Source organism: Melospiza melodia, chromosome 1 (assembly GCF_035770615.1).
Source record: "Melospiza melodia melodia isolate bMelMel2 chromosome 1, bMelMel2.pri, whole genome shotgun sequence".
In the NCBI taxonomy this organism is placed as follows: Eukaryota; Metazoa; Chordata; class Aves; order Passeriformes; family Passerellidae; genus Melospiza; species Melospiza melodia.
In genome coordinates this window covers 154,944,165-154,968,523 of record NC_086194.1, presented here as the reverse complement: position 1 = coordinate 154,968,523, position 24,359 = coordinate 154,944,165, and the positions used below count along the sequence as shown (strand labels likewise).

Sequence of the window (24,359 nt, the reverse complement as noted above, 5' to 3'; positions counted from 1 at the left end):
ATACTTAACTCAGGAATTATTGCTTAAGAATATTTAATGTTCTGCACAAAATCAAGCTGAAAAATCTAAATCACATGCAATAAAAAAGATTATTTCAGTAGCACCAGATTTCCCAGATAGAGGTTGTATTTCTACAATGCTCTTCAATATTTCATTGTTTACCAATATTAAAAAAATAATAAACTAGCCAGCATTTCAAACATTTTATAATTAAGATATCTAATTCAAAAGTATAATTTCCACAGCAATATCCTTGAACTGTTTCTCACTTGTAGTGTAAGGCACTATTCAATTCAAAGAAAATACAGCCATAAAGTCATTATTTTATGAGTTGAATGGCTGCAGGACAATTTACCATCAGGAAGAGAGTAAGGCTAAAGTCTTTTACTGCGGAAGTAAAAGACAAAGCTCCTCTGTTATTTTTTCCAGCTTAATGTATTTCTATCATGTCAAACAATTACTTATGTAAAAGCTATAGTTTTCCAATAGCATTTAACAGAACAGTAATCATACCCACATTCAGGCTTTCATGGACAAATTTCTCACCATTAAACTGGCATTGTTTTGTAAATAAATGTACATACAGCAGCTGTATATATGTGTGATTGGATGACAGGAAAGTAATTTCAAATGTCATCTCAGAAAGTGGATTCCCTTTAAAACATGCACAGGTAATAAAAAAACTCCAAAAAAGCAAACAGTCAATCATCAGCCTCATTTATTTTGATAAATGTATAAGAAGTAGTTTAAAAGTACAGCTATACTTGTAACACTTCATATATGCAGTAGCTATGGGTATATAGCAAACTGTTTTCCAAAGGCACAAGTAGGTGTTAAGCTCACCAGCCTGTGGGAAAGTAAAAAATTCTCTTGATAGTACCAAGATGGGGCTGCATTCCACTTGCATGGCTAAGAGCCTACAAAAACTCTGATGTGAGACAAATGTATTGAGTAGTACAGGTCAGGAACTAAAAACTCATGGATTTAACTGCCTTAACTGGAGATATCAAGTTTGCAATCACCTGTTTCTAATAAGAAGCACAGAATGAATTATTATAATTTCTAGTCAGAATACTTATGCGTGACACATAAAATATCTGATGTACAAGGAAAACAATGTTATTTCCCTAGTGACTGAAAAGACTGTATTGCAAAAATCTAAAAGCCCTTATTCCACCAGCATTTGCTGAAACACCCTGAAACTTTACTTCAGGTTCCTTTGATTTTTGAAATAAAATAACCATGCAACAAAGTAGACATTAGGGATTTTTGGGATTAAATATTACTGAAAAGTTTAATTTGCTCTAATAATGAAAGAAAATGAAGGAAAGAAGTAGACCTCTGTTACAGACCGAAGGGCAATAATATTCTTTTATTAAATTGATATGTTTACACTTCATGAGTTTGAAATTAGTTCAGACCTTCAAAAACTTTTAGACACATTATTAGTAATACTTTTTAATAAGGGTATTATAAATTATGTTGTTGAAACTGAACACAGACATTGCAGAAAAAGATGAAAACCTAACAAAGACTGGTGTTCTCGCCTTAAGGTGATATCCCTACATCAAGAGCAAGAAGCAAGGAATAAAGTAAAACCTAATAACTATTATGTTTTGTTAGAAATGCTGCACAAAGATATTGTATCAAATGTACATATATCACTCATAGTTGTATCATTTCAAGGGCAATGACTTAAAAGTAATTGAATTACACTGAATTAGTCCTTTCCCTTCTCCAAAAAGTTTACATTACTTAGCTTAACTGATGGAGACATATTTTAATAACAGGGTTTGCTCACTAGCAAACTAGGAGCAGATAAGAGTAAATATTCTAAGTTCTGAATTTAAAAGTTCATCTTCAAAGCTACTGAAATAATTTTTCAAGCCAAAAGATTCAATAATCTTATAGAAAATCTTGTTAATGCAAAATTTTTTTAACACTTTAGAACTAATACTAAATGTCAAGAACAGTAGGTAATGTGGATTCAAAAGTCAACATTGTATTATCTTACTACAACTACTGACAATCCTTTTTTAACAAAACAAAATGTGGCCCAAAATAACATGTTATGAAATTCAAGCAGTCACAATTTGTTCCTGTACTGATTCTGAAGTAGTATGTACCTATCAAGGCCATCATGTTTGTACCCTTATTGGCTTGGACAGAGAGGGGATGTTCCAAGTTGTCCTGCTGTCTGGACCACTAATGTTCTTACTATTGTTACATGAGGTCTGGGACTGTAGTTCACACAACATAAATCCAAATATAAATCAAATGGAAGTCATTGCAGGCGTTTCAGTAGCTTATGGGAAATTATCTTCATGTAAAATTTAAGGAAAGATGCAATTTGCAGCTGAAGATTTGGAACATCACCAAATCTATCACCTAGATCTTAGCTGAGCTAAGTTTAGATGTCGAATTTTAAACAAACCAGTGCATGACTAGTATGGGAGCTCAGTATTCTCAAGCACAGAAATGAGGCAAAATGTTAACAACTTCAGACATATAAATTTTCCCTAGGTTTCTATAAAATTTGAATTTATTTTTCAACAGTAATTGTTCTGACACACACTGAGAGGAAGACTTCTCTTAGTAATTATCATTAATGCTCATGACAATCCAGATATTTAGCACATAATATGGTCTTCCCTTGGGGGAATTGACAAATAAAACATTGATTTCTATGTTCTTCCCAAATATAGTTTCTTCTAACGTGATATGATCAAGGTTTTCCATGTTCCTGATTGTTTGTTGGAGTTTAATTTTTTGACATGTTTTCGAAATGTTTTGAAATATGCTTCATTTTTAAAAGGTGCATACAAGTAATGATTTTGCCTCTCTTTGATCACTTTGTTTTTGAACTTTGAGAAATCTTTTCTGCAGCAGCCCTTCAAAATTAATATTTTATAAGTACTCAATAAAGAGGCTTAATTGTGACTAATGTTCTCTATCTGTACACTGTGTCACATCACATTCCTCTTCTAACTCCATTATTTTGAATCTTAAGGAACTATATATGTCAGGAAAATTTAAATATTTTAGACTCACAGCAAATCTAGGAAGATTAAAAGAAAAATATGCAGCAAAACTGTGATGCTCTTCCAGTAGAGAGATGAAACTGAACTTCTATCTCAAGTCAGTTGCCTAACCATATTTTGTTTTTGTTTTCTAGGAGGATAAATCTCTTTCTGTCTCTTATTTTTCTTAAGCCTTCAAGAAAAAAATTTACCCTCACAGCATCAGAACATTAAAAATTATAAATTTGGTGGAAGGCCCAAACTGCTTTATCCCTTATCAAAACTGCTGCTAAGGTTGCACAATTGTTCTGTTGTTGTTGGGCTTTGGGTTTTTTTTGGGACAGAGTTACAGCAAAAAAGGAAACTAAAAGAGAAGGTTCAGCTTGAGTTACTGCAACTCAGCTTAGTGGTTGGACAAATTAGAGATGTCTATTTAAGAAAACTACTTAATTATACCCTTAAACTTCTAGTGAGGAGAAGACATCCCCATGAATATCTTTCAAAGCATCTTTGCTTATGTAGCCTGCTATTACAGGACTTTGTTGACACTTGGTAAGTAATAAGAGACAGCAAAGAGTGATGTAAGATATTGTATTTCAGCCCTGATGATCCCTTTTTTAAGACTTCTCATCGAATATTTGCTGGAGGTACAGACCTTATGTATACTTTTGTACAAAAACATTTACTAATTTACTGAGAAAATAAACTACTGAATCAATTCCAACAGCTCAGAATTTACTTTGTGACTGACAGTTAATATATAAACAGCAGAGAACATGGTTAGAAGTTCATCTAAGCATTGAAATAAGCATATTTGCCATTTATTTCTAAAGGATGACATAAGAATAAAATGAAAGCTTTGTTATTATTGCACAGATTTAGTCAGCATCCTATACAAGACCATTGCACCTGTACATCAGGAAGTTTGCAGTGTACTCCTCAAAAGTGCAAAACAAGTCTTGGGAATGTGTATAGCAATTTTAAGAGAAGACAACAACTAGTCTTTTTCTACAATGTTTCTTTTAGGGACGCAGAAGATCAGGAATGCCAACAGTGGGTCCATTTTAGAAATGTCTCTTTTTCATGAAACACAGTCAATGTTTCATGAAAAATGATATAAAATAAAAAATAATATAAAACAATATAATAAAGATATATAAATTACATACAGAAAATACTATGGCACTCCATGCATACATTAGACAGTATTTTCATTGGGTTAGCCATTCTCATGGTACTTGTATTCAGAACCTCCCTCACATTTCTACACCATTATAAGGATGTCTCTTCCCACCACTCAGTCTTCCCTGGAAGAGTAAGTGTCATTGGAAAGTATGTATCATTCTTTCCAAGACACTTGAGGAAAAAAATTAGCAAAACCAAGTGAATGCTGAGTAGTAGGGAGAGGATGAACACTGTTCATATTTACGCGTACCAAAATACTCATTGAGGGATTATCTTTTTTCAGAGCAGCAAAATCCCCCCAGGAGTCATTTGATGGTGCTACTGCTGTAGGACATTATTTCTTTGTTAATTCCACCAAAGTTAGTTCCTATGAGGTTGCTACTATAACTTTTTAAATTGTTTGTCCTTCTGAAGACAAAGAGGCACATCATAATCTCTTCTCAAGACGTGTCAAAGAGGCAGGTAAATTCTGTTCCATAAGATGGGAACATATTTTTAATGGGGTTCCTGCTTTATTTATTATTTGGAACACCAGCATTGTTAATTATTACAGCATATTAATCTCAGAGAAACAAATGACAAACTGTCACATATTTCTGACCTAAAGAGTATACATATTTTCTGTATAAATGAAAGGGAAAAAATTTCAAAAATTTACAAAATAATGCCACAAATAAGCAACTGAAAAACTACCTACCCTTTATTATGCAGTCATATCTCCCATGAATATTTAGTGATGTGAACTGATGGTACCTTGAGGCCAGAATTTAGTTAAAAATCAGGTTTTTATTGCTTTGCTTTTTCAACACCAATGTAAGTGTGACAATCCTTTAAGAGTCAGTTCTGTTTCTAACTTGACTCAAGTAAGTGTGATTCCAAATATCTAAGTAAATGCAGCATGAGTTACATGTATCTAAGAATTGCAATATATTAATGTATTTTTCTGTGTAGAAGAAAATCATGCATCAAAAGATCTCGAAGAGTCAATATTCACCACTTTACAAGATTAATATTTTGGATTGCTGCACAGATGGATTTATTCATCTCTTAAATTGCAGAAGTGTAGAAAATCTTGCTGGACAAAATGCCAAGTTAGCAACATTAACCATCTCCATTTGAGATTAGAATTTTGGTTTGTTTTTTTTTTTTGTGTCAATTCTCCAGCTCATACTATAAATTAAGATGGCCTCTGCTTTTCCTCAGGTTACCCCTTTCTGTCTCTTTTGTGCTGCTGTGAACAGACTATTTTAGTGAAATATATTGTCTCTGACAAAGCTGCTACTAATATGTCTTGAAAAGGGTCCTGGTGACTGGCAGCACTGTCTCCTCAAAGACCAGTCACTGAAGATGTATGAAGAGCACAGACTGCTCACCCTGCAGAGGACCATAAACATACTTTGAGCATGGCTCTCTCACAAGGCATTTTCTGCTATTGCACTGCATGGTCTGTGGTCCTTTAAATTCCTAAACTGAGGGATGTGTGATCAACTCACCTCCCCTGAGGGCAGCCACAAAATCTGCTTTGTTTTATTGCTTTTCAATGCAATAGAGTATGTGTCAGTGGAATAAAATGATTTTTCCAATCCTGCCAGCATTTTGTGTAGTCTCTTCCCTAAACTCTAAATGATAGAAAAATCATTAATGTCAGCTACTTTACCATAAAAGAATAACAAAAGATGACACATCAGGTTGGGGGTGGCAAATGGGAAATGAAGGACAATTCCCCCCTCCTCCCCTAATAAGGATTTTAGAGCAGTAGAAGCATATTTCACTGAAGCAAATGTTGGACATGCAGTGAGACAGCACTATTGAATTATTGCTTGCTTTTCAAGCAAAGTAACTTTTTCGGAAATCACAAAATAATCTTTATCACAATTTAACCAAAATGAGTCCAACAAGCACTTCAAATCAGAGAATAGTTTAAATTTGAAAAGACCTCTACCATCATTGATTCCAATCATTATCATGGCACTGCCACAACCACCATCAAACCATGTCCCTAAGTCCCACATCTACACTTCCCTGGGCAGCCTGTTCCAATGCTTGACAACCCTGTAGGTGAAGAACTGTTTCCTAATATCCATCTAAACCTCCCCTGGTGCAACTTGAGCCTTGTCAGGTCACTTATTACTTGGGAGAAGGGGCTGATCCCTGCCTGGCCACAACCTCCTTTCAGGTAGCTATAGAGAGTGATAACACATCCCTGATCCTCCTTTCATTTAGGTTAAACAGCCACAATTCCCACAGCTGCTCCTCACAGGAGTCATGCTCCAGACCCCTCCCCAGCCATGCTACCCTCCCCTGGACATACTCCAGCACCTCAATGTCCTTCTTGCAGTGAAGGGCCCAAAATAGAAGGGGATTCAAGGATAGGCCCTACCAGTGTGAAGTACAGGGGCATAATCACTGCCCTGGTCCTGCTGTCTTAATCCCAGATATGTTCTCTTAATTGTGTATTAATAGTCCCTGGTTTTCTGTTTTGGTTTTTTTTTTTGGCATATTTTTATAATTTGGCATAGTACAGAGTTGTTTGAAAGTGTCCTGAAATAACTGTTTCACAGAGTTTCTCTGTGTCCATTCTGTCACCAAAATCAGACACAGAGTCTGAAACAACTTCAGAATCACAAAGGGCATGCAAAACAAATTCAATTTTACTGCATGTTAAAATCACCACACCGCTTTTTTGTTACTAGCAACCACTAAACAAATGGGCCAGTGGAGTCTGCCAAATTTAATAAATAAGAATAAAGAAATTTACACTAAAGATTTTCCAGTAAAACAAGACTCCTTCAACTGTGATATATTTTGTGGATTCTTGCCAGTTTTGTCCCTCCCACAATGATAACCTCTTGGCCCTTACTTTAGTTAACCCTGAGATATCTTGTTTACAATCGCTTGCCCAAAGGCAGACATCAGTTAGGCAGGTGGTGACCTGCTACCATGAAATAAAAAAGCTGAAGAAAATGAAAAGGCAAGGAACAGAGAAACAATTTACCTCCCCATCTGAAGCTGCAACACTATTTGGGTACTCCAGTTATGCTGCTGCTTCCCAGTTCTATTTTACCCTGCTTGAAATAGAAAAGTCAAGAGCAGTTCAGTACTGGTTACTTACTCAATTGTGTTCCTGTCCACTTTTCCTGTCATATTAATGCCATAGAACTGCTGCATGGCAGCTATAGCTGATTGCATGGTTTCTGCAGAGCGCAACACCGACATTCGGGGGTCACTTGGTGGAAGGTAGCCATACTTTTGTAACCATACCTGCAATGACAAGTGCAGTGGCAATTAAATAGAAATTAGAGGTAAATAAAATGCTCCCTAGTAATCAGTTGTATACCATACAGAAAGAAGATTCTAATTCACCAAGTATATATCCTGCTAGTTTGGGTGCTTGGGTTTTTTTTTTATTTTATCTGCAGATAAGAAATTCTTTGGGAATTTTATTTCACCTTCTTTATTAAAGATTCTGTTGCTGCAAGACGTACAGAGTTTTCTACCCAAAAGCCATCTCTCTTTATTATCTGAAACTGCCTGCTTCAATTATTTATTTAATGTATTTATTTATTTATTTGAAGCTACAACTTAAGCAGCTAACCCTGTCTCTAGGCATTTCAAATAGTGTTTTAAGCAGACAAGATATAAATCTGCAATATATGCCACCTACAATTGACTGCCCACAGGGCACATAATATTATTCACCATCTACAATAATAAATCCACAATAGCTCACACATTTACACTAAATTGTTATTGTCTCTTGAATAACATGAAAGAGAGGGTAAGGAGGCATTCAGCTTTATCAGAATAATATCAAAGTCACATACTTATAGGCAAAGCAGGTTTCCAGGAGATAGTAAAGTAGCAGAGTCTGCCTTCACTTAGAGAAAACTCTCTGATAAGAGGAACTGCCTTTTAAAATCAAGATGGACTTAATGCCAAATACTTATGCTCTTAATTGTGTAGAAGTGTGAGGTCCAAATTACTGAAAGCTTTATGGATTAAAGCCACTATGTTAAGAACCCTTGGAAAAGCACTCTGAAACCTGCTGTCCTCTTGAGGCAACATTTCATAAAAAAGTAGCTGTAGTTATCAGGTTTCTATGTGTTCTCAAAATCAAGACTATACAGAAAACAGTGAAAGACTTTTGAGGAAGTGAGGACAGGGATAAGCTTTAAAAATGTCTTTTCCTTTGAGGTCTGGAAGTGCTCACTAAAATGAAAGGTACATATATTGCCAATTTAAAAGACTCAGTTAAAATGTATTGCTGCAGTTTCACTCCCCCCAGTAACAAAATATTTGCAACCACATAAATCTGATCTTCTGTTCTTTAACAAAAAACAAACAAACAAAAAAAAAAAAAGATTCAGCCACCTCTTTCAAACATATCGCATCACAATTCATGGATTCTAAATCATTACATTAATGAACAGTATCCACCCACCACACCTTATAGTGTTTTGCGGGATCTCTGCTTCATACAGCACTTCTGGGTTTTTACCTGTTTGTATGTACACTCTTTATATGCAGCCTAACACCAACCTATGTGTCTATTTTCAGTTTTAAATTTATCTTGACAAGTCCACCATTTTAGTTTTACAGCAGGTTAATCACTGTTGTTGTGCACTCCCCTTTTATGAACACAGTGAAGATGATCACCTCAAATTGACTTATTATTAAGGTTCACGTTACTAACACCAAATGTGCTTTATAGGTGAACATTAGCTCAGTGTAAGTAAAAGATCAAACTGGAATTAAAGATTGTGAAAATCTTTAGGTTATGAGTTCAGATATTCCTAATTTAAGCATGTTTACCTTAAACAGACATTTACCTTCGCAGTTCACACACAAACACAAAAACCACAGAATCACAAAATCACTGAATACTTTGAATCGGAAGGGACCCACAGGGATCATCAAATCCAAACCTTAAATGAATGGCCCACAGGGATCAAACCCACAATCTGTTTGTGAGCTCCACAAAACAGGGAAATACAACAGGACAGGGAGGTAGAGACAGGATTAAGACCCAGACTAAAGTCTTTCATCTTCACACTATCTCCGTATACAGGAACCATTCAAAATAAGGCAATTTTCTTTAATAGATGGGAAAATGCTATTATTCACAATATAAATGAATTGCTACAATCAGTACCTACATACAATGTTATATATTCATACCTTCTTACACTTTGCAGTTTTGAGGAAGAGCTTGTGTACATTAAGGGTGTGCAAGATTTGGGTAAGTACAGAAATAACTTTGTTTATGCGCCACTTTGCAGATGAAGCCTGTTCTTCCCTACGTTATTGGAAGACAGCTCTGAAAGGCCTGACAGAGCCTGAATGTTGGCAAGAGCAATGTACTAGGCAGAAAAAAGATCATAGAACTAAGAAATAAATGCCTGACACAGAGTGGATTGATTCCAGCATAGTATGTACAGTCTCTTTGCACTAATATTTACAATGAGTACATTTAATAATTGGGTTATTTTTATATTCATCTTCTCAAGGCAATGATATCAAAACAAATAGTAAGGCAAGAAAAATAGTTCTGAGTAGCATGTCACAGCCCCTTCTCAGCAAGAACTTGGTATGCAGACACAGACCGGGGCTTTTTATGAAGCTCCCAGGTGCTAAGGGCAGACAAAATTGCTCAGTAAGCTTGGGAGGTCACGTCTCACCACACAAGAACATCCTCACTGCAGCATAACTGAAGAAGGCAGAAGTATGGGGCTGCAAGTAAGAAAACTTGCCAGAAGTTAAACTTTCAGATATCTCAATTAGCAAAGATATTAATAGAGACAGAAAAAATATCCTGGGGACTACTGCTCATGGGAGAAGTGGGGCAGGGAGAACAAACAGGAATCTAGCAGAGTGCCACTGCAGACACACTTGGCAGGAAAGGAAAAGAGACTTGGCTCAGACACAGCAGGAGAGGACAGTAAAGCTTTTCTCTATCTAAAAAGTCTTACATGCAAGGTAAGTACAGGATGCCTGACAGCCACCCCCAATCACTGAACAAAGAAAGTAGACCACCTGGGTCTTCTCTCAGCCTTCAAAATAGCACAGAAGACACAGTCAACATACTGGAAAGTCAGATGACACTCTGAAAGGAAGTTTCATTTTGAAAATTCAGACAAATTGACCTTAGGCTGGTGAATGTTTGAGAGCTAGTAGCATTTCGTGTTACAAAATTCTTTACTCTGTCCTTATGAGTAAGGACAATGAATCAAGAAAAAAGACAGAAAATCTGGTTCTGCAGTTTTCTACAAGAAGAATAAAAAACTTTTGAAGGACCTTGGCTAGACTACCAGACATCTGAAATATGCACCTCAGATTTTATTGTTCATAGCCCAAGTGCTGTGAACTATAGAGGAGAAACTTAACCTGAAGCCCAGAATATACAGGTGGGCAAAACAGCAAACAGGAAAAGAAACAGTGTGAGAAGGAGAATGAAAGAAAAAAAATTTTCTTGCTCTAGTACTTTTGAGAAAAGCTATAAAATAAATTATACACAGAAGAATTTTCCCCTCCCCTCTAGTGAAATTAGACTTAGTCTGCCTTTAAGGTACTTTAGCAATGACAGTCTTGGCAAGTCTCATCCTGAGGAAATCTTTGGTCTTGGAACAAAGAAATAGTGAAGTAGATCCCTCTAACATGCAACGTCTTGGATGCCAATGGGATCCTTTGCACAGACTCCAAATAAGTGATATGTTTCATTCCTTTCTACATTTTAAGAAGATAAAATACTACTACTTCAAGACAAGTTTTTGGGCAGGACTTTCTTGTCCTGCTGCAAAATGAGATCCATGGTATCTCTGAGGTAACCACAGAGAAACACAGCTGGAAGGCAATAGGTTCCACCATTCCCCCCTCTAGTACAGTGCTTTAGTATCCCACCACTGTGAAGCTTCCTTTAGAGTTGAATCCTTCTTACTATGATTTAATACTAATTTAAGCCTGTAGCTTTTTATTTTACCTGCTACAGGTAAAGGGAACCAATTATTTCCCTTCTGAAGCAGCCTTTTATGTATTTGAACTTCCTGATGTCACTCTTTGTAATATTTTAAAAATGAACTAAAGAAACCTCTTTTGCTTAATCATATTTCATTATCTGCATTAACCTCCAGAGAACCTGAAGCTAAAATCTATCTTTACTAAGCATCTGCTTGCACTAGATTTCTACGTCACTTCCTACTATTGGGCTATTAACAAACACTGAAGTATAGCTGTAGTGTTAGGAGTAATTCAGAAGAATATGGACCAAATATTTCATTTTGGAAGAGAAACAAAAAATACCAGAAAAACCACAAATAAAATTACCCTAAAATATTTGTATTCAATAACAGAATTTCAAGGCTTATGTCCCATTCATTTATACATTTTAAAATTTTAAATCCATGTTTTACACATTTTTTTCCTACCAGAAAAGTTTTTTCAGCCTAATTCCACTTTCTGTTCTCATAATTATAAAAAAAACCAAGAAACAGAATCCACTGGTGAGGAAATCTGTAGACTCTGTAGGAGTTTGTTGAGGACCTGACAGTTCTGCAGGCATCCATGGAACCTGTAAGTGCTCAGCACATGAGCTCTATCACCTTCCAGATTCTGGATGTCATTGACTAGATACCTAGGGTTTGGGGTTTTTTAATGACATGATGAAAAAAAATATTTTCATTTTAGTTTCTAACTGCTACTTATGCTGTGCTGTGTGGATCATCTGGCTGTGGAACAGATAGAACTTTCTCACATGGCTCTATTTTTTTTCTCCTCTAAAGAATAAAGAATTGGCTAACTTAAAGTGTATTAAACACACCAAGGGATCCTAATCATTCAGATTTTTGCTTGTTTAGGAAGAAAGATTGATTTGAAAAACAGTATGTCGACACCAAACTCTTATTAAGAACAAAGAAAATGGATGTATTATCATTAAAGATTAAACAAGAATATTATTAAGACACTCAGAGTTTCAGATAGATTACTGATTTCTAAGAGAGAAGAAAGCTTAGTGACAAATTATTAACATTCCTGAATGAAAACACATTGTATAAGCTACAATACAATTATGTTCTATGAACCTGAAGGCTTAGTAAATAGGTCTAGTAAAGCACAAATAAAAACAATTTCATAAATATCTTCAGTAGTGCAGCTGCATATAATTATTAATAATGTGTTCCTATTCCTGTTTTAGATTTTATCTGCAGACTTCCTATCTTTACTGAGTAAAACTGTGATATTTCATAATTTCAAAATATTTTGACTTCTGTTTTTTAATATATTTCCACCAAAGACACTGTAAGTGAAAATATTTTAAGTGTCTGAGTAATTCAGATTTGTATTTTAAAAAGGAAACATTTATAATTCTAACTTACACAGATCACCCCAGGACTTAGTAGTTTAAGTGCTGATGTAATTTTGAATGGGATTGAATGCTTTATAGTAAGGATAAATAAGCTAGCTCTAGAATTAGTATCCATATGACTAAATTATTTCTTCATTTAGGTCAAATAATCATGGCTAATGGTGTGGTTTAATTACAGACCCTCCTACGGCAGCTAATACTGACTTTTCAGTGGCAACTTGATAGACAGATAGTCAGAAGTAAACCAAAGTGTTTACACAGAGCATTATAGGAAATCTTCTGATGTGTTTCCTTCCTCTTGCCTCCAGTGCCACCAGTTCCCCATCAGTGGTGTTTTTTCTTCTTAACAGAACACACAGATGTGATTGGGTATACAGTGCATGGCATGCAGCTAGGAAGGAAAATATTTCCAAGAAAAAGCACACACAGTCCAGGACACTCTACCTAGTCTAGCAGTAATGTCTACAGAATGAAAATAAGAATTATGATAGATAAAACACAAGTTTAATGGTCATGATTGGTTTAGTACCTGTGGCTTTGAGATAATTAATCCTTAACAATTAAAAAATCAGCTTGCATGTTCAGAGTACACTGAAGCTAACTAACAAATAAATTTCTTGTAAATTCTGTAGTAGTGTGGAAAAGATCTTAAAATGAAGGAAGCATCTTCAGACCAAGAAATTATGTTTTTTATTGCTTTGAACATGCCAGAAAGAAAAGGTCAAAACACCAACTTGCAAAATTTTGTTCAATATTTTCCTAAACTAGAAACCTATTTTCTTGTGAATTATTGTGACAACACCCCCCCAAGAAACAATTTAAATGTGACACTGGAACATTGTTAGACACATTAATGATAGTAATATTTACTGGGGATTTCAAAAATTGTAGCAGGGACATAATAATTCAAACAAGTCTGTGGGATATCTAGGTTGCAGCCTGCACTACAGTAAATACTTAGATACAGTTGACCTCAAAGTGGGTCACAGAAGAGAATAAATTTGGCTTCACTGGGTTCAGTGTTGCTGCATCTAGTCAGTTCAAAATTAATTGAGGCACCTCCACTGTTCTATTATGTATCTGCCTATTGATTTTTCTGCATTCTAACTACAAAATAGATGTGAAACTGAACAATCTTACTATATTAGTTTCAAGCAGCAGAAAATTAGATTTACAAACACATGATACTGCATGTCAGCAGAGAGGTAAAAATCTGGAATTTCCCCACTCACATGTACGGTGACAGAGATAATTTTAGAAAGGTACTTCTCTTCTCAGTGAGAGGCAGCTCAAGAATGAAGGCTCCAGCCCAGAAGCTCTGCATTGTAAGTAACTTTGATTCTAAGTCGGAGTCCAAGGAGTAACAAAAGTAAAAAGGCAAAATGTATTCAAAACTGTGTGCTTAATTCCTCCCATTTGTAATTCAAGTTTAGTTTAAATATTCTAAATAATTTCCTCTACTGCCACATGTACACATGGGAAAATCAATGTAGTTGAGAGCAGCAGAAGTGGGAGGTGTAGAAGAGCTGTCGGGAGCACCAGCCCAGAGCCATTTACAGATCCCAGGCAGATGGGAACCCACCAGCAAGCAGCAGATGTGGGGTCTACATATAGCACTGTCCTTCAGCAACTGAAATGTGCCTGGAACAGAGATCAGACACTACCCAGCTCTAAAGGCAGAAGCCACATTGTTTATTCACTACTTCTACGGTCTGTGGAGAGTGGGTCAGTGGTAAAACTCTGACACAAATCCATGGCCTGGAAAGAAACTCTTGATCATTTCCTCTAACACATTTATAACTGACTTCAGAATGTGGACCTTGTTCATTAGTTGCTCAGGGAAATTTTGTTCAATCACTAATAGAAATCTCTGGCAAAGTCTGGCAGAGACCCAGACCAGAGGAAATACTTCTGTAAATAAAACTTCTGGTAGATGTAAACGCTCAATCATACAGCTCATGTTAAAGGACTCTGTCTCTGCATCTTACTAGAATTTCTATAGCTTCTAGAAAAATATTAAGTGCTCTGCAGGGATAAGAATGCTGTATTGAATATTCTGGCTGAATTTGTCCTAACTGGGCCCAAAAAAAGGAAAAAAAAAAAAAAAAAGAAACTTCTAAGGCCATGGGGATGAATAAGGCACTAAAGCATCACTCCTATGAAGAAAGACTGAGAGAATTGTGACTTTTCAGCTTAGAGAAGAAAAGGCTCCAGGGTTATCTTATCTATGTACACAAATATCTGAAAGGACGGAGCAGAGAAGATGGAGTCAGGCCCTTTTCCACAGTACCCAGTAACATGGCCAGAGGTTATGGGTACAAACTGAAACACATGAAATTCCAGTCTAAGGAAACACTTTTTTACTGTGTACTGGCAACAGGCTGCCCACAGATGCTGTGGTGCCTCCATTCCTGGAGATGCTCAAAAGCCACCTGGATATGGTCCTGGAAGGTGGTTGGACAGAGCTCTCTTTCTACAATATCAGTTCAACCACACTTTTGATTTATGACTTTCAAACTAACAAAGAACATAGGTGCAACATTGCAACTTTCTGCCTGATAGCTAAGCAATTGTATACATTTAGAAAGAATTGTTGTCTATTTTTTTTATAACCATAACATTGTGGGGAATGGAGATTGTCCACAAGACTTCATAACCTCCAGTTCCTTTAAGACTCAAACCTTTTACTTTTTTTGCCTCTTTCTATCCCTCTTTGTGTATCTTCTGAGAAGTTATGAACGTGTTCCTACTTGGAACATTCTCGATCTTTTCTGGGTTTAGATTTATCTTTTGCTTTTATGGTTCCCTGTGACTCATTATATGTAGCAGTGGAGTTCATTCAGATGCCTGGATCCCAGAAAACCACTGACTAGGTCAAGGTGATAGGCATATAACAAAAACTATGATGAACCTGGAGTCAGGGCAGTTCTGGTGGAACCAAAGGCCTGTGAGGTGTTCCTTGGAAAATCATCACTCACTTCTCATTAGCAAAAATGAGTGATGCCTCCCAACATTCCTCTTCAAAACATTGCAAGTATTTACACAAGGCTTTGAACATATCAATTATTATATAAATGCAACTGTTGTTTAGCGATATATCAAAAAACGCAAGAGTTCCCCGTGAGTCTTTCATCACATTCCAGAGTATCACCCCATCTTGCTATTGCCTTGGTATTAATCTTTGACCCCTAGAGCTTTGCAATACCTCACTTGCAAACTGATTATTTTCATTGAATCCAAATATATATTGTTGACATAACTTTGACTATGCTTAATATCACAATATTTTAGGGCACAGTTGTTTATTCTTATAAAAAAGGCAAGTAGGGAACTGAAAAGCTGCTAGGGAAATAGAATTTGCTGCTTAGATCCTACAGCTTAGTACTTGCTTGAACTTTTGTTTCTTCTGGTTTAGATTTCTCAAGAGAAAGCCTATCTCTCCTCAGACACATATTCTAAACAATCAAAGCAATGCATTTCATCAGGAATTCATGAGGACTGCCTCACTGCTTCAATCTCCATCCTACAAGCAGGAAAGTCTCCATGTGGCTGGCACTAGCTGGAAATGACCACATATTTTTTTAGGCTCTGAGAATATCATTGCAGGCAACCGTGTACTTTAAAAGGGAGGTGTGCACATCACTTAAACTTAAAAAAAATATGGTTTTTCCTCATAAGCTATAAAATCATTAGCAGCAGCAGCTGCACCAGAAACAGAAATTTTATATTACCATAAGAGTGAAGAAATCTTGGTTATTTGGTACCCCTGTCTTATATGGCGCTAATATAAATTACATGTTGTGATGTGAACCAAAACAAAAACAAAACCAGCAGTGCATTGACCAAAAATAAAGTAATGATTACATTCCTTTTTATATATCCCAATAGATTGTTTCAAATAATTTTACTAAAGTACCAAAACTTTGTTCTAAAACATTTATGTAGGAAACCAACAGATGGTAGTGTGTTACTTTAAAAAGGCTTGTGGGAAGGTAGACCATTGTAAAAAAGGAAAAGGTAAATCTACAAAATTCCTTTGGGGAAATGGTTAGTCAAACCATATTTGGCTCTTGATATTTGAATCCATTGGATAAAATAACTTTACTATTATAATGTATGCAGTTTTAATTTACAACACTGGAATAGATGAAATGCAATATAAACATCTAAAGGAAATGTGACTTGAGCAAACTTGTTTTATCCATCTTGCCTTTATTTAATTTTCTTCATTATAAGAGGTTTTTCTCATTTTATAAACATGAGAAACATATTCTGAACCACTGAAACATCCACTAAATATCTACATAAATGTTTACTGAATAGATATCAATAATAATATGAATAGTCTTATATTATGGGTTAAACTAAAATTGCATTAAAGCAAAAGAACAGAAATGCAACAGCACAATGAATGTTTTTGTTGATTTATACTTCATAGGTTTTTTACAACACCTTTATAAATAAGATTGCATGTAAATTCATACTTTACCACACATAAGCAGCGTTTAAAAGTTTGTCTGTAGAAAACTAACTGGCTGTGCCAAAGTCAAGAATAAAGCTGCCTTCAGTGGTAACAGGAGGTATTTAACTGAATCAGTTAGTTCCTGTATTTGGATGAATATCACTTTTATTTCCTTCTATGTATTTTTAAGCAATTAATGATGTTATGACTATTAGCAGCATAAACTTTAGCACAGTATGTTTGTTTACCACAGTCAAAAGATATTTTAAATGTAAATATATAAATATATACTATGTCCACTTGTAACTTGAACATATTATTTTTTTTCTTCTGCTTTTCAAAGTCAGATATGTAAGATGCAAAATTTCAGATCCTGCACTTCCTTGCTAGATATCATTGCATATTTTAGAAATACTTCCTTTTCTGACTGGTCTAAGATTTATGATATTTACAGTACTGTTATAGCTTTTTGAAAAATCTTATTTATATTTTCCTGCAGAAATCTGTAGATAGAAGATGAACGTGGATTTTGTAAATACATAAAATTGATGTATGATAGCAGTTTGTCATTTCCCAGGGAGAGATAAGAAGACAATGTAATGAACAAAAATGGTAATTCTGTCTTCCCCAAATTACTTTATTTGGTCCACATGGCAGAATGAAAACAAAACAGAAGTAAATACTACAACAGAACATTTAAAATAAAAACCTCATAACATCTACAAGGAGGCCAGGGAGCCAATAAAAAAAGGAAGTACATCTCCTGAATTGTATGATTTCTTCATGAGGAAGATGGACAATATTCCGGTTCAGCCACTGTTTTGCAAGGAACACAGTCAGTTCAGCTACATCATGAGTGTATCTGATCAGAGGCCTCAATGCTGAAAAGGCAGTACAGAAAATAGATTGTCTTCTACCCCATACTGTTTTGGTTTCTGACTGATACCCCAGTTTTGAAAATGCTGGTCCTAGAGAAGAGTTTCCACGGGATATTGATCTATAATTAATGTTTCCTGCTTTCATTTCAAACACTTCTTCAGAAAATGCCTGTGGGAGATGCCTCTGCTACAGGGAGGGCAGGGATCAATCAGAACCTAGTGCTGCCCTTTATACATGCTTGCTTCTAATGATTCTCTGTGATAGCTTATGCAAATTGCACCTGTCCGTGTTTTCCCCTGGTACGTGTGGTTCAAATAGAGCCACACAGTGCCCTGTAGCTAAAAAGGTAACAAAAACACTGGGTAAACATTTTTACTTTTTTATTCATCTTCAGCAATGATCACATATCTTTCATTGATCCTGTTTTAGCATGGATCAAAATAGATGAATACAGTCAATTTTCTGTACAGAGTTAAAATCTCATGCAGCAAGAAAAGGTGAATTCAGTACTTCAATTTTTAGCTTTTGACTACTGCCAATGATATTAAGGTGAAGGAAAAAAACCAGAAAGTATAGAGAAAACTATCTCACTTGCTATGATAAAGACATAAATTCCAAGGTAAAATATTTATTTTCCTTGAAACAATGTCTGTGTAAATTAGTGGCAGAATATGACCAGCTCAGGTTTGCTTTATTAGGCTCCTACTTTCATTAAGACAAAAAGACCCTTATACATCATTTGATGTCTATTTTGCTTGCAATACACTAACTCACCAGCTGTTTGTAAGCCTCCTGCAAGTAGCAGAAAAACTGAATATATTTCAGTACATCTGCAACTCTCCTTTTTATGTCATCCTCTAAATTCTATTTTTGTTAAAGGACAGAATTACAAAAATAGAAGGGGGGAAGGGGAAGTGGTAGATTGATTCATGTGAGGGATGTGACAAGGTGATTCCTGCAGGCAGAAAGGGACATAGAGTAATTGCTTCAAAGCAAGCCACAGGATTATCTTTTATTAGCTCCCCTATGGGCTGTGGTCATGTGTTTTGCAATTTTAAAGTGTAGTAGAACAATTTCAGCTTTGTTTAATTAGGAACTGATGCTGTAAATCCCTGAGTGCTCTCTGTAGCCATAGGTTCAGATGGATGCTTACAGCACTCAGTACTCAGCTCAACTCAATCAAGTATCACAACCAACCAACAACAAGTTTAGGATTTATCCATACTTACATATATATAATTATTATTAAAAATAAAAAAAACTGACTTAAAGAAAATAATTTACTTACATTCATCAATGGTAATATTTGCAAAGTTCACATATTTTAGAAGTTGGGGATTTTTTTATAAATACATTGGTTTTTTAGCTCAAACGTGCAGATAGAATCACAATGGCAGAAAAGGCCAGGGAAAATTATATGGTATGTTTTTCTGATTTCTTCTTCCAAAAGACGTGGTCTTCCATGAAATTAAGTAACCTAGTACATTTTAAAAATTACATTTGCAATTAATAATTATCACAGGTCCTGTGTTCTCATAGCAATGCCATTAGTATCTTAATCCTGTGAATACAATATTAAGCATCCCAAGCAGCAGTTTATTTGCTATTAATTTGTTTTTAGTCTAACCTATGTTTTTTAGACTTGGTCTACCATAAACTAGAGGCAAAATTTGACCTTGTTTTACCCCTTCAGCAATTAAATCCAAATTCCCAAAAGTGTGCATACAGTTTTTAGAGGTTCAAAGTGCAAGAGAGAACATATTTTAAGTATTAAAGACAAGGGTGTTTACAACAGTTTATCTGTGTATGCATATCTATGTTTCAGAGAAGAATTAAACTTTTTATTTTTAAGATTTGGTCTTAGACACAGGAAAAAATATTTTAATATAGTAATTGAGTAAACAATTGTTAATCAACAATCTGAATATTGTATTTCTCAGCTTCTAATGGAAGGGAAAAATCTTCGGAAAAAGGAGCAGTGTAAGTTTTTCTGCAGTGAAAAAAAACCCAAAAAAATCAAAACCAAACAAACAAAAACCCAGACAAAACAAAACAAAACAAAGTGCCAAAAATTCACCCAAAATCCAACACCAAAAATAAGGAAAAACCAAAGTTTAAAAAGAGACGAAACAGAGTCAGGAATCAAATAAATCTTGAACTTTGCAGACATCATGCTCTTCTATAGTTTAGGGTACCTCAGAAGTGCAACTAAGGGACCCACAAAACCTGCAACCTGTGACCCATATACAGTGACCAAAAACTTTCAGATATTCAGATTCTGATTGATGTGGCACCAACAGTTTAGAATCCATTGTTCTAGGTCATTCTATCTCAAATCAGAACAGATACACACATATTTCCAACTGAGATCTTCTAGTAAGTAGTGGACATCATGGAAGAAGTATTCTCACGATGTTGTGCTGTTTTTCTGTATGACAGCTAAAGTAGAACTAATTTTAGAAACTTGGCTATGTTTTTTAAATTTCTACAGATAAGAGATAACAGTATGTTTTCACACTGTTTAAAAGTGATGATTGTATGATAAACATCTGCAGTATAAATCCTATTTTTATCAAGAGCTACTTCCTAACTCACCTTAAAATTCTGCTATTAACCATCATCATACCTACTCTAAGGTTAATCTTTTTAATATATGTTTGCCAGTATAGTTTTTTCTGTAAGCAATTTTTCATGAAAAGCAATCTTTCTTCTTTCTTCCAAACTAAGGAATATTCAGTTTGAGAAAATTCACATTTATTCAATTAGTTAAATGTTGATTTTTATAAAGGAATTTTCAATCTAAGTTTATTGTCTGCTTCAACTGATCCACATTAATTATTGAAAATATAAATAGAATTCAGTTTAGTTTTTCTTATTCTTAAGGCTGATCTTATTCTTGAATGCAACAATATTAATACAGAACCTTACAAAACGACAGTCCCATATTCAAAGTTCTTTTCATCCTTTTCTAGAATTCTGTCTTTTCTTGATGAATCGCTTTCTGAAATAAGGTTCTCAGAACCTTACAAAGCGTATGCAAGAATATAGAAACAGAATATCTTAATGATATCAAAATATTTCAGGACTTTAGAATTGTTTTTAAATGGCCTAGCATTTTTCTTTTGTAGCACCCTGAATGGCTGTTTTTGCTGAGCTGTCTAAAACATTGCCCAACGCACTTCTCTCAGTGTATACAATTAATTTAGAAACCTGCAATGTGTGTGAAGAGTTCAAATGATCCTCTCTAGCAGGCATTACCCCATCAGCACTGAATTTCACCTGCCACCCTCAAAAAATTGACAACCATTCCCTCCAACCCACACATGCTGAGAACTCAACTACAGGACTCAGCAAGTAACTTCTCCCTGTCTCTTTCCCTCTCTTGATTCAAAATCTCATCATAAGCTTCTCAACAAAGTCTTGCAAGGTTAAGTGGCTAATTGAATAAAGTTTTTAAAAAAAATTTCTTTATGTTTCTTAAAATTAAGAAGTTTTAAGAAATTTTCTTTTCATTAGGAAGATGAAAATCAGGATGTAGTGTATTTTCCCTAAATGGCATGTATAATGAAAAGTATAATTAGTTCAGGGAAGCCTTATAACCTTTACTATGGAAGCAGGATGATAAACAATCATCTGTGAGAAAAAGGTTTCACATAATTTTCCTCCTAGGATTAATGATATCCTCAGAGATAATATTTTTTCATGAAGAGGAGGATGTGACAGGGTACTGGTACAATCACCACGGCAGTAGCTATTAGATTTTAATTTTTAGATATCACGATCTAGAAATCACCAGTTTGCCTTCTGTGCCTGTTCACTTTATTCATCCAAGAAAACACATGAGGCTGTGACAGCAAAGAAGTAAAGGTTTCCATAAGAAAAAGCTGTGTTTATTGAAAAGCAATATCATCAGGAGATTTTGGGAGGTCTGGCATTTGAAACCTCCAGGGGACAGTGGAGAAGCCTTAATGAAAAAAACCAGGAATTAAGTCTGCAGAGGGACTATTATAGACCAGTCTGGGGCTGGAAGGGTCTGCAAAAGATTCATGTGGTTTTCGTGAGCACTGAACTGCTTTGTAGGGAAAGGGGTCTGAGAGAAACAGACCAAAGTCTGCCACCGAGGCCTCTGAAGGCGCATTGGATAAGAAGCTGTTTACATAAATGACTTTATTGTGCACACAAGGTCTAGACAGGTAGAGTGTATGTATACAGCCTTTCAAACTTAATCAAGGCCAATTTTTCTGACATGTGATGAAAAAGATATTAGTTAAAATTTGCTTGCAGATTCAAAATTAGCTGTTTGGTTTGTTTGTTTCTGCAGGGCACATAGGGCAGCTGACATACCAAGTTTTGTAGATGCACTTTTCATAATAGAATACTTGAACTAAATATTGCAAAATCCTTACCACTAATCAGTGTGAGAATATATATAAAGTCTGTTCCCTATCTTGTGAAGGTCACGAAACATTTTAGATAGTGCCAAGTAGTGCACAATTCAACATTTCAACAGAAAAAACACATGGCATGTCTTCCTTTTTCTTCTACTCATGCTAGTTTGTATAATAAATTCTTCTTTCCTTATTAACTTTAAATTATAGAAAACTTCTAACAGCAGAAAAGTATCTGAAATGTCTCCAAAACACTGTTTTGATTCTCATATCATGTGTTGAAAATTCTGCTGCAAACTCTCCTTAAAGGATCTCCTCATGTAATATGGATCTGGTACCCTCAGGGATTATTCTGTCATTCTAAAAGGCTTCTAGAGTAGCTGTTCTTTCTAAAAGGTACATAATTTAATTTTGAAATACTCAGACTTTAATTTCCACAAAAGACTGGAATAGGTTTATTAAGGCTAATGCCATGGACACGTACACATAAAAATCAATCATAGAGCTTACATTGTCTAAGAAAAAAGTTTGTCTGAATATTTTGCAGTTTTAAAAGACTTCATCTTATAGCAGATCAGATGGGGAAAACAATGGTAATCTCCTTGCACAGATGAGGAACTGCCCCCCTAAACCTCTTATAGGAGACTGAGAGGACAGAGAAAACTCTTGGACACCAAGTGAGGTTCCTCCTGCTCCATCAGAACAGACATGGTGATACTTTCCAATGCCTTAAGTTGATTAAACTACTTTCAACTTGATGTTTGACTAAATGGTTTGTAAAGTACATAAAAATACCCACAAAGGTAAAGGCTTCAGGACAATTTAAGTCTCTTGCAAAAGGAATCTCATGTACAAAAGAACACTTTCTATACTTACTATACATATCCTGTTATAAAGTATCGCTACTCAGATACTAGAGCCAGTTTGGTAAGTTGTATTTAACTGTTAGCTAATTAATAATTTATTTCCTATTTAAATATATATTTTAAAAATTACCCCCATAATGGTTAAATACTAGAACTTTAAAACTCTGCATGTATTACTCACTACCTTTACATATGTGACCCCAAATTCTACTTTGCATCATACATTAATGTCTTAAAACAACTGCAAACAACAAATTTTTCATACTCTTAAGAAAGTAATTATATTTATATTGTACTAATATTGAAAACTATGCAGTACCAACTAGCATGCTGTAAGTTATTTTTATGAATAATTATAACCTATAGAAATAAAAATTTACATGTGAGAAAATAAAGCAATTAAATAAGCTGTTAATTCAACTTATGTACCCCAGGATTCCTTTAAACCCCTTATTGCAGAACTCTGTAGATTTGGCAGCTGTTCCTAGTGCATTACCTATAGCTCAAATCTTTTATTTTTGGAGACAAATACATTTTCGTTGGATAGCATAAGCATAATCCCAGATTCCTCAGGTTGCTCTGAATTCAGGTTTGTGCTATTCAGAAAGATCTTTATATCACACAGATATGCATGAAAATTTCCTACACAGGAAGAGAAATCAACAGCCTTTGGTCTTATTCTCCTCTCTTCTATTCTAACCACTGGAATACAAACCCATTCTGTTACTTGTGCCCATGTGGAGGCATTCCCACTGCCCCAGGTAGCATACTTCCTAAATGGCACTACTTCTCCAGATGAGAGAAACTTCAAACCTGCCTGTAGTCTAACAGTTTATTATAGGGACTGGCTAAAGAAGAGCCTAGAATATGAACAAATGCTTTATTTAAAAAAATACAATGGAAAATGTGATGACTCCTTAGAACCAGCTAAGTATTTTTCAGACCATGGTACTCAAAGAGCTTTTTTAACTTGACAAAGCCTAAGGAGAGTAACTGACACAAACAAACTTCTCTTGTCCATAGCTGGGAGTGGAAGCTGAAGGTGTTTTAAAACCCATGATGATAAATACTCTATACTCCCTTATCTGTTAAAAGAATGCAGATTTGAGACATGATTTTTTAAATTCTGTTTGCAGTCTAAGCCCTGCTAACATTCAGCTTTATCACATCACATCTGCTTGTTTTCCTGAGTCTGACATT

The 24,359-nt window shown here is 35.2% G+C and overlaps 1 protein-coding gene across 1 annotated transcript in view; it reads right to left on the bottom strand.

Annotated features, from left to right (window-relative positions):
* The window catches only part of MMP16 (matrix metallopeptidase 16), a 163,078-nt gene that overhangs the window by 71,489 nt on the left and 67,230 nt on the right, over nt 1-24,359 (bottom strand). The window contains exon 2 of the mRNA XM_063172821.1: nt 7,318-7,466. Within this exon, the coding sequence (XP_063028891.1) occupies nt 7,318-7,466 (149 nt within the window). The remainder of the gene's footprint in view (nt 1-7,317; nt 7,467-24,359) is intronic.